Source organism: Petromyzon marinus, chromosome 45 (assembly GCF_048934315.1).
Source record: "Petromyzon marinus isolate PM22_M1 ecotype Great Lakes invasive population chromosome 45, UKy_Petmar_22M1.pri1.0, whole genome shotgun sequence".
Taxonomy (NCBI): Eukaryota; Metazoa; Chordata; class Hyperoartia; order Petromyzontiformes; family Petromyzontidae; genus Petromyzon; species Petromyzon marinus.
In genome coordinates, this window is record NC_133711.1 from 8,181,756 (window position 1) to 8,195,945 (window position 14,190).

Sequence of the window (14,190 nt, forward strand, 5' to 3'; positions counted from 1 at the left end):
TACAAATTTGCTTCTGGGTTCGGCCACATGGTGGTAGATTTATGGAAAAATCATGAAACATATTTACATGTGCACATGTATTGATCACATTCTGACCGAGAAAGCTCATCACGAGTGGCTTAACACTTTTCGCGATTGAATGTGACATCGACGTGTATGTTGATGTGAACATGCCGTTACGTTGATAAGCTATAAGTTATGATTGTGCCAATCGGTAATGATCGTGCTGCTTAGTGATAACTGTGTTGATCAGTAACGATCGCGCTGATCAGTAACGACCGTTACGATCGTTTGAAACACGATGCCGTGTAATGACGGCCGCTTTCTCGTCCCCTGCCCGTCCCGCGCCGCCCCAGCTGGAGAGGGCCCACGGCGAGGGGCGAGACGCGCGGCGGGCGCTGGACGGCTCCCAGACGGAGCTGCGACGAGCGCGGTCCCGCGTCGACGAGGCGCAGGCGCTGGCCGAGCGGCGGCTGCACGAGGTCAGCCCTGCGACGAACCTCTCCCCCTCTTTCTTTCCACAAGCCCTAGTCCCGGTTGCGCGCCACCGGTGTCGTAAGAGCGGGGCGGCACTTTGTGTTAAGAGGACGGCACGCATAAGCGGGCGGGGTATGACAGAGCTCCCTCTGAGATCACTGCACGTGACGCTGTTTCGCACGGTAGGGGGCAGCACTGTCCCACCTGTTCTGCCACTGTTAAAGTCCGCAGAAGTGGATATCACAGAGCTGCTTCTTAAAAGTTTTAAATACTTTTTTTGCGGATTTTTTTTCTCCCAAATTGCTCATCCTTGCACTACGTTATGTTGTTGAGGTATAAGCATAGTGACGGAGTGACACAAATATTTTATTACATCTAGAATGGAAAGGATGTCCGCTGCAGAGATGAAGCGATGAAATCAGCTTGGAAGCAGGTGGTAGAGAGATTGTCAAGTCGCTTGACCGTGAGAGATGATGATGGCTTATTTAACAATCATGGCTAATGCTGATGATGACGATGACAAGATTATGAATATGTATAATTGTCATGATGCTCTGTTAAATGTAAGTATATTACTTTATAAATAACACAACCCGTGCACAACTTGCGGTGACATTCAAATAGCATTTTGCGGTGCTAACCCATTGGGGCTCCGAAGCGGAAGTTATTTTTGGGGCCCCCTCCTTCAGTTGATAAAATCCTAGTGAGATGACGGAATAGGTAAGAGACATGTAAACAGAACAGAGATGTGGTGACAACAAGAGACGTTGAATGCAGATAACATACAGAAGAGAGAAGTTAATTGTCTTTTTTTATTTTAACGATCTTGTTCCGTTCATTAGGATTTCAATTTGAGCTGACATTTGAAAGAATCCAATTTTTGGTAATGAATCCTGAGGGCCCTCGAGCTTCTTTGGGGCCCTAAGTTCTTTGCTCGGTTTGTTTATTTCCCCCGCCACCGCTGCCCAGCCGCCAGCCAAGTGGCTCAGTGATAGAGCGTGCGGCTCGCAATCGGAAGGTCTGCGAGTTCACCACCCGTTTGGGGGAGGGTGTCGACTCAGCCTGCCGTCCCTCCCTTCAGGGGTGGACACAGCATGCATCGCTTCGTGGGCGAACTCAACAGCGTTTGTCCTGTCGAGAGACCCGTCCCTGCCATGGGAATGTGGAATTTTCTAAGCACTGACTGAGGGCCGCAGGACAGGAGACGAGCAACCCTCCTCAACGGCCGCCGGAGGAAGAAATCGCAGTTGACGTTTTGACCTTTTTGACCCAGGGGGGCCGGGACAGCGTAGAAACACCGCGAGCGTCGTCGCTGTCCACTCGCAGGTCACGCGGCTGGAGCTGGAGCTGGCGGCCGAGCGGGACAGGAGCCGGGAGCTGCAAGCGGGCGAGGGGCAGCTCCAGCGGCTGCTGAGCGAGCTCTCCGGCCTCCGCGGCGTGCAGCGTGACACGCAGCAGCAGGTGGGGGTGGGGGAAGATTCGATATAATAATTTATTGTTATTAATTTGCTTGTTTACGGGTGGTGCCAAGTTCTCCCAGTCGGGAGCGATGATCGATTTTGGCAAAAACATTTCGGAGCTCGGGCTTTTTCGATTCTTGCCCCTGAGATTTGGACCGCTGTGTGCCTGAAGAACTGTGCCCGACCGCTGAGATTCTCCCATTTCAGAAAGAAATTAAAAAGCCGTCGTGCCGACAGCTCGCGATGTTGCAACCCCCCCTGGATGCGCCCAATCTCACCAGAGCTCAGAAGCCGAGCAGGGTTTAGCCTGGATAGTGCTTGAGTGGACGGACGGTCACGGTGTAGAATAGATTTAATTGAGGCCACAAAATGCCTTGTTGTACTGTACTTCTATGCCCCCCAGGTGTATGCTCCCCGCCTTGACCAGCCCACGATGGCCAGAATGGTGAATTACGATCTCATAACCCACGTAACCCACACGGCGTGGGTAGGCCCTCGTCCAGCAGTGGATTGGCAGAGGGCTGTACATGCACAATATTGCCATTTGTCTATCCAGTCGAGTCTCACCGAGCTTCAAGACTTTTTTTCAGGAGAGTCCTAAGTTTGGATATTTTGCCATTTCCATTATTAAAAGTATCTTTGCATGTGGGAGGAAATCCGAGTACAGCAGGCGTACCAAGAGGGTATAACACGTGTCCGCACAGAGGGGTAAATTAACTCGCTTGCACCGCGCGGTCACCTCGCATCCACGCTGGTTTTTGAGAGGGCCCGCAAATCTCCACGCGATCCGCCAAACGTCGTCTCTCTAAAAGCGCCGCGTTTGCCCGCATCCCCCGATTAGCACGGTCGGCTGCGTACGGCGCGTGAAATAAGTTCAACGTACCGTACACGCGCAGGCGTACTCCACCCCGCCTGAACTTTCTTATTTCACGGGGGCCTCCGTTCAATAACGCAGCGCTTTGATCCTTGTTGATATAATTTCTGCGGATTGATTTGTCTTCATAAACACAGCTTAAAGTCTTAATCTATACGCCCTTCCTTTCTGTGCCTTTTAATTTGTTTTCCCACCTCGCGTTGACCTTGCTGCACTCGTCCTGCCCTTACTCCCCCCCCCCCGTCCAGTTGGGCTCTCTCCCTTCTTCCTCTCGTCTCTCCCCCCCCCACACCCGCCCACTTCTGTTCACCTCCCCTCTCCACGCCTTCCCGTGTCCTCCGCTCTTCCTTGTGCTCCTTCACGGAGCGGCGTGCCGTGGCGTCACGTGTCTCTCCCAGGTCACCAGGTACCACGTGAAGCACGCACGCATGCCGACTCGCTGCACCGGTTCTTGATGTTGCCCTTCTGTTTGTCTCCAAATTAAGGATGCATTTGTGCTCACTGGGAGAGATTCAATCTCTGAGACTGAAAAATATTGGATTGACTGTCATTACTGTCTATCCCTGAGCACTTCTTCAGTCAATGCGATATCTCTCACCACGTGCTCCTCTTTCTGCATCCGTGCATTTGCAAGTACAGCTCGGCTCTCCCATTATTCCATAATCAGAGTATTTAATTGTACTGGAGGAATCCGATGAGCTATAAAGCCCTTTTTCACAGATGCCCAGTGTGGTGTAGGGGGCGTTGTTGGAAAGTGGCGGAAGTGATGTCCGCCTCATCAGTGTGGACCAGACGTCACATGCAGGGATCTCAGAGGTAGCTTTGTGATATAACAAGCGGACGTTTCTGGGAAAACCAGGGCAGGTGGCAACCCGTCCTGTTGCATGACAAACGATTTCTCATTTGGCAGGAGATCAAGAGTACGGCACGCTGCCCAGCGCGCAGATGACTTCGCTGTCAATCGCCACCGACTCCAGTATGATGCTCGATTAGGGTCACAAAAACCAGGACAGGTGGCAAGCCTACTCTAAGTTACCTCTCTCTCTGGTTTTTATTTAATTATTGAAGGGGCACCACGGCGGTGTGATGTTGTCTTCCTCGCCTGGTATGCAGGAGGTCGTGGGTTTGATCCCGAGCCTGATGCCTGCTGTATAATTGGAGTTTGCATGTTCTCCCCCGTGGTTGCGTGGATTTTTTTCTCCCGGTCCTCCGTTTTTCTTTCCGCCATATTTAGATGATTTGGCTGCTATAAATTTCCGTGTGATAAGCCAATTGGTTGAGCTATTGTTTGTAGCCAGGCCACTTCTGAAAAAGAAGCAAATAGCTCGGTAGGCTTTACTTGGTAAAATAAAAATGTGTTTAACTTTAATTGTATTTTTTTAAATTTGCTTACGTATACTTTGCAATTCCTATTGTGTTTTTGTACCGTTTGCCGTGGTAACGTTCTGACCCCGTGCCCCTACTGGACACCTGTGAAGAAAGAGCTTTACGGCTCATTGGATTCCTCTCCGGTATAAAGATTTCGATTGCCGTGCCCCCCATCCCCCTCTCTCCCGCAGCTCGAGCGCAAGGAGGCGGAGGTGGAGTCGACGCACGCCGAGCTGTCTCAGGCCGTCGAGAGGCTCGTGCAGCTGGAGACGGAGGTGGCGGCGCACGACAAGAAGGTGAAGCGCTACAAGGTGGAGCTCAAGAAGTGCCGCTCGCAGGCGCAGCAGCAGCAGGAGGAGGTGCGTGCCCACACACACACACAAGACAAAGATCCCCCCCCCCCCGTGTAGCCTTTAACGGATTCTTGTTGGGACAAGTGCCGTTGGCGAGCGCCAATTGTGACCGGTACGGCACGCCGCAAGGTGGTGGGTGACCAGCGCCACGCCTGGCGGCCTCTGTCTCCCTTGATGCCGGTGTTTACGCATCGCGGATCAGGTGCTCGTTTGAGGTTGAGTCGAATTTGGGGAGGGCCCGGGACCGGTTCATACATTCGGCACCGATGTTGGTCGTGAGCGGGTGTCGAACTCGGGATCGAAAGGTTTTTTAGTGCAGTGGGCTAGCAACTATACTATCGGTCCCCACACATGCATACAAACACCGACATGCCAGTGACCTTAATCATACACAACATGGATTGTCTAGAAAAGCAAGAGTACAAATGAGAAAGAAAGAATCAGTTCTTGAATCAAATCGCGATCCCGAACCATGACAAGTTAAATCAGATTGCTGGCGCATTGAATCATTATGCGGTTTGCTATCCACTGCTGGATTAAGGCCTTCCCACGATGTCACCATCGTTTCCGGTCGTGTGACGCCACAATCCACCTAGTCCCTGGGCACGAACTATGGCAGTGTTCTCTCTGAGCTTCACGGGGGCGCTTCACGTTGGCGCTTCACGTTGGCGCTTCACGTTGGCGAATGCAGTGATTTCAATTCGCCGTTTTATTTTTTTTTCACGCAGGTGTCCAGCTGTAAAGAGCAAATCTCAGCGCTGGAAAGTCACCTGGAAAAGGCAAAGCAGGGAAGCTTGCAGGTGAGGGGTCTCCAAACAGCCATCGCGTTCTCGCCCTCACTCACACAGGCGTGTACAGTTCATAGTTCGTCCCTGCTCCCTTTGCCGAACCGAGATCGAACGAGCTGCGGTTAAACCCCGATTATCCGTGGCCCGGTTATCTGGATTGAGGGTTTTACCGTCCTTGGTGAATATTGCCGAGCGCTTTTTCTCGCACGCCGCTTTCATTTTTATTCGTTGCTCCTCGCTCTGAAGCGCCCCAATCCCTCAATCTGATGGATTGTTTTGTCTTCAGCCAGGTTCACACCTGAGCGACCAGTTGCGCAACCGACTTTTGTGCAACCAAATCACTTTTGCACCTTATACGTCTCCTCAACCGTTCGAGAGCAGCCGAGACGTCCGCCACTTTCAAGCGTCGACCCCCCCCCCCCCCCCCAGCGATTCGTAGCGATGCGTTTTGTCGCGCGCCGCGCACTCGCGAGCTGCGATCGGTCGTCTCGATCCTGGCCACGCTCGTGTCATTTCCCCGTCGCGCTACGGCTCGCTCGGACGCGGACGCAGCAGCCGCAGGCGATCCACCACGCTGCGCGATTCGGTCGTGCCAAACGACCGCTCAGCCCGCGGTGACGCCCGGCTTCAGGCCACTCTCGCCCTCACTTGACTCGCGCAGGAGCTGGCGAGCAGGGAAGGCCGGCTGGAGGCGTCGAAGGCCGAGCTGGAGGCGGCCCGGGAGCAGCTCCGCGTCCAAGAGGCGGAGGTGACCTCCCCATGCTTCCCCCCCCCCCCCATCCCCCACGCTCTTCCCCTCTCACGCCACCTCCTCCCCCCCCCCCCGCGATGGGAGACAGAGCTTTTTGCAGCCAGGCTCCGCGATTGTGGAATTTCCTTCTTCCTCGGTCCGTTATGATTTGGCGCAACCCAATTTCTCCGCGCCCTATACGTTTAGACAAACGTGTCAAGCCGACGCTGGCGAGGGCGCAAATTTTGTCTTGACAAATATCCGACGGTCGTCTTCTGGGTGTCACCGCCGTCACCGAAACAAAAAATAAAAAAAAATTAACGCTGACGAATTAACTCAAGGGTGGGCGACAATGAAAATAACGGCCGGCGGTCGATGATGATTGATGCTCGTTCCGAAGGCGATGGATGCGCGCTGAAGGATGATGGGGATAATGACGTTCGATTGACGGCACCGCATTGGCTCGTGCTGATTGATTGATTGATTGACGGTGGGGGGGGGGGGTGAAAGTGAAGGTGGGTGGCGGTAATTGACCGGTGCCCGTGAAGGTTGACCGCCGGGTGCCTGCGATGCGTGCGGACGCTTGCAGCTGTTGGCGGCACGGAGCGATGGGTCGCGGCTCCACCAGGAGAGCGAGCAGGTCATCTCGAGCGTGCAGGGCTGGCTGTCGCAGCAGAGGTACGCGCGCACAGACGCGGACACCCGACGGCAAGACGCCGTGTCTGCCGCGCCCGAGCTGTCGGTCGTGCAGAGCGAGTGTCTGTTGAATGTCGCACGACGCGGCTGCCTCCAAACTGCACGTCCGTGTCCGGACGAGTCACGCGTTCGGGATCGCAACGGCGCTTCAAATCGCCGAGCAGGATCGACGCTTGGAAGTCGCCTCCATCTCTTACCGTGGGCAAATGGTCGCACGCCTGCTCGCGACTGGATGGCAGATAACGCGTCCACGTTGTGGGCCCATCTGTTACGGGCACCTAGCACCGGCTAGATGCCGTGTCTGCTCACTTGTGCCACCCATTGCTGGGTGAATGGCTCCCCACACTGTCGCCGGCCTTCATGGTATGGAGAACGACTGACGGGGCGGTGAATAGATCCACGCCTGTTAAACGCCACCCTCGGTTCAATGTATTCGTACGGACCGAGTGTTGTGCACTCGAACTGCCAGGCACTCGCAGTGTGGAGCGAAGCCAGCAGAGGTCAGCACTAACTCACCACGCTTAGCGCATCACTTGGTCAGCACTAACTCACCATACGTGGCGAATATTCAAACTGGTCCGGGCCTCCCCTCGGCCGACGCAGCCTCAAGTGAGTACCTGGTGCGATTTGTAAGCATCGCTACTGATGAGACAAAGGCGGCCGGACGTATTGCTGACCACCTTCATAGGTGCTCGCTAACATCACTTGCCCCACCAATCTGTTAAGGCTATAAGGGGGATATTTGTCTTTGTGTGCATGTGTCCAAGATGCACAGGAGACTATTAATCACTTGGTGATTCGCTTTGGCCACGCTGGACGCTGGCATGCCTCGCAAATCCGATTTGGCCATTTTCCCCAGTGTGTGTGTGTGTGCATAAGCGTGCCTTGGTGAGCCAGTCTTACGGACACACGTTAGCGACCTGCCACGTGACTCGTCCAATTTGGGGGACATTGAGAATCGTGATCTCGCCTTCGTACACTCCCACCCAGGTAGATTCAAGCTTCCGATAGATAGGTGTGCGGCGTTATTGCGGAACGATCCTCGGGAGATGGAGAGATAACCAGGTGGCTGCACATGAACCTTATGGCGGGACCCCGGGGTCCCGAATAAACGGAAGTCAAAACTCACAATTTATTTATTTTTGGCGACTCCGTCCCACCGCGTACATAAACGCCGCGACCCACCTGGCGCGGATCATTCTGTTGTCGTGTCGTCCAAGCGTAGCGAGGACGAATGCGCAGAAGAAGCAAAACTTTGATTCGCGCATCGTGTAGAGCTCGTCGAGAGGAATAGATCGCCGTGTCGTTCGCCTTCAACAGACATACAATGACGCCGCAACGCAGTTTATGCGAGAGCCGGGGGCTTCTGGGACCCCGGGGTCCCGCCTTCAGGTTCATTTGTCTCTCCGAAGTATTCTGGGGATGTACCTCGCCTGCTGCTTCAGCACCATGTGCCACGTTTCTTCCCACGTGCTGGGAGCTTCTTCGGCCACTGAATTGGTTATTGGGCAACTGAGTTGGTTCCTTAAGAGGTTCCCCGGCACGAGGAGCGAAACGTCGGACATGCCGAACAACACGCGGTATGACCCGAACACACATCGGACAGCTATAAAGCACGATCTTGGAACACCTACGCAGCAGTAGTATTGCGTGCATGCTTGCATGGTTAGGTTGGGGTATAGGCACAGTGCGATTGTACGTGTCATTGCCGATATATCAATGTCACCCTCGATCACATAAGCAGGGTTGTGCCTGGACGGTGCTTGGATGGGCGATTGCCGTGCACACCAGATGTTGCCAGGCGCTACCGAACAGAGGCCAGTCACAGCTAAATCAATCCCCCTCACCGACCAGCGTGGCGAAACGTGCTCAAGTTAATCCACGCGGCTCTTGTGGCGAGCCTCATCCAGCAGTGGATTGACCGAAGGGCTACGCGAATACACATCGGTGCATTGTGACGATGCGTAGGCCAGGCAATTGGGTGGCACCGGATGCTTTGCGAGAATGGGTTGTCCAGCCTGGTGTGGCCTGCCCCGGGCTTCGCGCGTGTCTCCCTAGGAGCGCTCACGAGCAGCTGTGCGGCCAAGTCAAGCAGCAGGGCCGCGAGATCTCGGCGCTGACTGCACAGAGGGAGTAAGAAGCCCCCCCCCACCCCCCCTACCGCCGCTCGGCGCCACGCGGTCATCCCGCGGTTATCTCTCACCGCAGCGCAGGGTCCGTGGCAGCCATGCATCCACCGCCGCCACCGCCACCACCACCGTACCGCTCGGTGACCTTCGCCAATGTCAACGGCATCAATCAGGAGCGGTGTCCCCTGCACCTCCCCCGCCCCCCCCCCCACCTCCTCCCACCCCCCCGCCTCTGTGCCATCGGATGTCATAGTCGGCCACCCTAATCGTGCTCAATCAGTGTCATCGTTAATGGGCATCATCGTTATTATTGTCGCCCGTCGTTATTAACCGTTATCGTCGCAGGCCTGGGCGGCCGTTGGGTTGCAATTGAAGCTCGTGGGCCACCTCAAATCGACACGTGTTCTTTCTGCTCTATCTCTTAAAAAAAGGCCAAGACTACTGCACTGACAGATTCGAGACAGGAAAAGCCTAACACTCTACCTAACCCCTAACCCTGAACACCTTAACCCTGCAGGAAAACTAAAGTAGCAAAGCTCCTTAGAATTTCATCACCTGAAAACTCAAGGAAGCTCTGTGATTGAACAGCAATCTGGTCCACGATTGGATAGATAGATAGATAATAAATAGGGCAAAATAAACTCTTATTTTCCCATACCTATATGGGGACTGTAGAACTCACAAATCGTACTTTTTCACCCACGCCCACTCACAACGGCACGGAACAAAATACACAACAGGTTCATGTTTTGGGGCAAAAGCTCTTCTTGCTAACAATTCATTCATTGAGCCTTGTCAATCTATTGCATAATATCCACTGTAAGGTAGAGTTAACGAAAAACCATGGTGAGTTTAATTTTCAGTTATGCTTGCACACCATCGCTAACTCCGTTGCTGAACAATTAACGCTACTGTTCCACGGGTGGGGGGGGCTAGAGCGGGCCTGTTTAAATTTCACGGCAAACGTTTAAACGTTGATGTTATACATGTATGTTGAACTTCTTTCGCACCGTACGTAGTCAACCATGCTACTTGGAGGTGCGGTGGGGGAAGGATAACAAACGAAACATAAAAAATTGTTCTAAAGAAATGAGTTTTTGATCTAGATTTAAAAGTGCAGAGCTGCAGTGGTTTCCTAATATCAGAAGGAAGAGCTTTCCAGACGGCCGCAGACAGGGGCGGAGCCAGGGGGATTACAGGGTAGACAATTGTCACCCCCGAAAAAAAATAAAAAACGAGAATCTGAAACATTCTGCGTATAAGTGTACGACACTCGGTCTGGCGGACTCCATGCAACTGCTTTGTCAGAGTGTGTCGCCAATCGATGGCGTCTAGTTCAACAGCCTGACTCTCTAATCATTCTTGAAATTAAAATTTGTTGAATGTCACCCCGGGCTGAAAATCCTGGCTCCGCCCCTGGCCGCAGACGCATGTGAAAGCGCGCGATGCTCTGACCGTTTTTGTTCGATGGCTTGCGATGGTCGCATGTTGAACTTTTTTCCGCATCGTACGTTCGCCAACCATGCTAACGGGAGGTGCGGGTGAAGGACAACAAACTAAACCAAAAAGCAGTTCCAAAAAAAATAGTTTTCATTATAGATGATTTAAAAGTGCACAGCTCCAGTGGCAATATCGGAAGGAAGAGCGTTCCAGACGGCCACAGAAGCGCATCTGTTAAGCGATTTCCTTATCGCAGCGCCCACAGCTTTACAAAAACCCGCCCAAGTGTGCTTCGACAACTCCGCGCGTGCGTTCCCGTACACTCACAACACCTGCTTCCGCATTTTCACCTCTGCCTCCCGTCCTCCTCTCACCCCCCCCCACCCCTTGCGACCCTTCCCCCTCCCCGTCCCGACCACAGCCACCTGCAGGACACCGTGCAGTTGCTGGCGCAGAAGAACGCCGCTCTGAGTGCCGAGCTGGAGAGCTGTAGGGCCGACCTGGAGCGAGCAAAGGTGGTGGCCGTGGTGACGCATCGCTAATAGGCGCTACCGTTTTGGCACAGAGAGGCACAGAGGTCGTTGTGGTCATGACAATCACGAATTTGAATAAAGTTGCTGGATAATACCAGATCGGATATGGCCGTAGAAATGCACTATATTAGGTGCTTGCTTTATTTTAATCTTTTACATTTCAAATGTACATAACATTACTTCATTAGCTCCTGCTTTAAATTATTGGTCTTTAACTCTTTAAGGGTGATTTGAACGGTTTTTAAAATATATTAACATAGTTTATTTATATGTAAGGTAGTTTTTTGGTGGTGGCACCAACCGCGCCTTATTCCACGATCTTTCCGTTGAAATATATATTTTCCCCTTGCTCAAAACGTTGCCCTGCCACAACCGTAGGCTTGCATGTTTACCCACAATCCCAAGGCAAAAAACGCGTCAGCCCTCTGGCGCCCGTCCGCTCGCCAGATAATAAATCACATCGGTGGGTTGGCAAAACGTAACGATTCACGACGTTGACACATTGCGGGCCGTTTGAACAACGCGCTTGGCGGGTGACCGGGAAATTAATTGAGTTGGATTAAATTGGAGAAATAGCAACCCGAGTTGCGAAAGAACGGTCGATGGGTTTGTTGACCGCAGAGGTACAACAGCAACGGCAACAAAAAGTTCCTTTGTGTCCTTTAATCGCTGCACGAGTGCTGTGCAATTGATTACAATTGGCCCCGGGTTCGTGTTGACCTTCATTATTCGGGAACACTGTTCTTAGCGAGCCATATCCAGACTGGCCGATGCTTTCATATTTGCTGCGTTTGTGAGTGCGGCACTTTGTTTTTTTTGTATGCGAAATTTCCATGAAAAGGCTCTGTATAAATAAAACTAATTTTAATTGATCGATCGATCGATTGCCAATGATGCCGCCCGGCTGAAAGATTTGTCGATACCGGCTGCCCCTCCACCGCCGGGGAGAGCGGCGAGCCCGACGCAATCCGTGCGTTTCAAATCGCTGGAACGCTTCACCCCCAGATCCTGATAAACGGCAGATTTCGCCGAAGCAAGAGGGCACGCAAGGGCCAGGTGACTACTTCCGAGTCTGACATGTGTGCGCGCGTCCGTCCGTCCGTGCGTGCGTGCGTGCGCAGGCTGAGGTGGAGCGGCAGGAGACCGTGGTGACGCAGCTTCGCTCGCGACTTCACAAACAAGAGTGGGTCCCTTCCGCAGCGCCCCGGTGCCATCTCTCATCGAGCTCGGCCCACCAAAGCCAAATCCTATTAAGTGTGGCCGCAGGCCGCGTATGTGTATGCAGCCCTTTGCCGATCCACTGCTGGATAAGGGCCTCCCCCACCGCCGTGGGGGTTGTTTGACTATTACGGCGCACCTCCGATTAGCAGGGTTGGCTATGTACGCTGAGAAAGAAGTTCAACATACATACGCCACGGGCAGTGCCAGTTGGTGAAGGCGGAGAGCGTAGACGTACAGTACAACGATATAATTTTGCCACACTAACCGCTGCTGCCCGCAACATGGCCCAGCAGGTGACAGGCTGCTGTGCATGGAGGTCACCCATCCAAGCACTAACCGGACTCAAATCCTGCTTAGCTTCTAAGATCTCACGAGGTCACACATAGGCTGCCGCACATATAAGCATAACTCCATTGTGTGTCTCCATGTAAAGATATGTTTTAGTCCATCAGTCTATTTCGCTTCCCAGAACAGTATCATCAAGCGGCATTTGTTTACGAGATCACACGCTGGATGGGCTTCAACCTCCCGGGTCTCGTCAGCAGAGTCAGGCTTGTTAAACTAAGGCTGCTGGGTTACCAGATGTTATTGGCAAGAGCACTCCGTGCAAATTCCCGGGGGTGCATTCAATGCAAAAGAGACACGCAGATCGGCCAAATCTAAAAGACGACAGTACAGAGTCTGACAGGTCCAACGGCACGCCCAGTTTGCCACATTGGGAAGCGCGAAAAAAAAAACGAAAGACATCAGGCCGTCACATAGCAGCACAGCTCTGCAAGTCAGCCCTTGAAGGCACAAATTACCCTAAGTGTGCAAACTGAAGATTTGCCCTGAAACAATTGCCGCTCTAAAGTGCCCAGTCGTCTAGCAAATGAGCCTATTAGCTGTTGAATGCTGCGTTCTTTTTGACAGGCGTTGTAAAAATAATGATGATGAATTTGATGATACGCGGTGAGCATAAAATCTCAAATGCAATGAGTAGCCTGCTCGTAAAAATGCCCCCTTTTTACGGGTAAACAATATCGCGTCAAATCTTACCGTTGGAAACTTCGTTTTACCGCTGCGACACGCACGCGTTGCGTTGGCGTGGCGTGCAAGCGCCGCGTCCGTCCCAAGTGGCTGGCGGGTGGCTGCCGTACGGTGGCGCAGGCTCGCGGTGCGTCGCCTCGTCACTCCAGTCGCCAGACGTCGCAGTGGGCGGTGATTTCAGAGTCCGTTCCAGTGTCCCGCCGCACGCGTCGAGCGGTGGATTATGTCCCCTCGACTCATGATGCAAGCAAAGGTTGGAGCGACCTGGGTAGTGGGCGGTGCTACCTGGGTAGTGGGTGTGGCTACCTGAGTAGTGGGCGGAGCCTATGAGTATTGGGCGGAGTCAGCGCCAGAGTTGGCACTCGCTGTGGGAGGTGGCTTTGCAACAGCAGGTGCAGCTGACAAGAGGTAAAGGGCTGCCAGCTCACTCCGCCTTGTGCCCAGTTGAGCCTCTCAGAAGTTTATTAGGCTTTGGTGTTGAGCCGTGCCGTGCCCTGGGCGAGCACTCCTATTGTGTTTTTGTATCGTTTGTTGTAACCCAAAAGAAACCAATTATAAATCGGGTTCGCAATTGTTGTGAGTTGTTGGTCTGAACCCCGCCACCATCTGTGAAACTACTATACGTCTGTGAACAAGAGCTTTATAGCTCATCGGATTCCTTCAGCATGAAAACAATATTCTGATTCTGAGCGGTGTCTCTGCTCAGGCGCGAGCAGGAGCTGGAGTTGGCCGAGAAGGCAGCCGTTGCGACGGACATGCACGGGCGGCTGAGATCTCACATCCAGGTCACCCAGCAGCTCAACGAGCAGGTGCGTGTGGGGGCAGCTGAGAGGCACGTGATGTTTGTGTCCTAACCATGTTGATATCGACATTTTTAAAAGAAATGCGCGGACCTTTGTCAATCCACTTCTGGGTAAAGGTCTCGCATCACGCCGTGACAGTCATCAGACTCGTTTTGACTATACTTCACCACGGTGGTCCAGTGTGTGTTAGCAAAGGGAGGGACCCATAACCTCTTTTCATATATCGCTCCACCGATGTTAGCCTTTTCTTAGAATTTAACTCGGGTTCACCAGGCTCATAGTGCGGTGT

The 14,190-nt window shown here is 53.1% G+C and overlaps 1 protein-coding gene across 1 annotated transcript in view; it reads left to right on the top strand.

The window, feature by feature from the left end:
• PMFBP1 (polyamine modulated factor 1 binding protein 1) overlaps positions 1 to 14,190 on the top strand; it is a 29,655-nt gene that overhangs the window by 9,485 nt on the left and 5,980 nt on the right. Inside the window, exons 9-18 of the mRNA XM_032971137.2 lie at positions 357 to 482; positions 1,804 to 1,938; positions 4,371 to 4,538; positions 5,261 to 5,332; positions 5,982 to 6,068; positions 6,640 to 6,728; positions 8,805 to 8,879; positions 10,737 to 10,830; positions 11,970 to 12,031; positions 13,805 to 13,907. Coding sequence (XP_032827028.2) covers positions 357 to 482; positions 1,804 to 1,938; positions 4,371 to 4,538; positions 5,261 to 5,332; positions 5,982 to 6,068; positions 6,640 to 6,728; positions 8,805 to 8,879; positions 10,737 to 10,830; positions 11,970 to 12,031; positions 13,805 to 13,907 — 1,011 coding nt within the window. The remainder of the gene's footprint in view (positions 1 to 356; positions 483 to 1,803; positions 1,939 to 4,370; positions 4,539 to 5,260; positions 5,333 to 5,981; positions 6,069 to 6,639; positions 6,729 to 8,804; positions 8,880 to 10,736; positions 10,831 to 11,969; positions 12,032 to 13,804; positions 13,908 to 14,190) is intronic.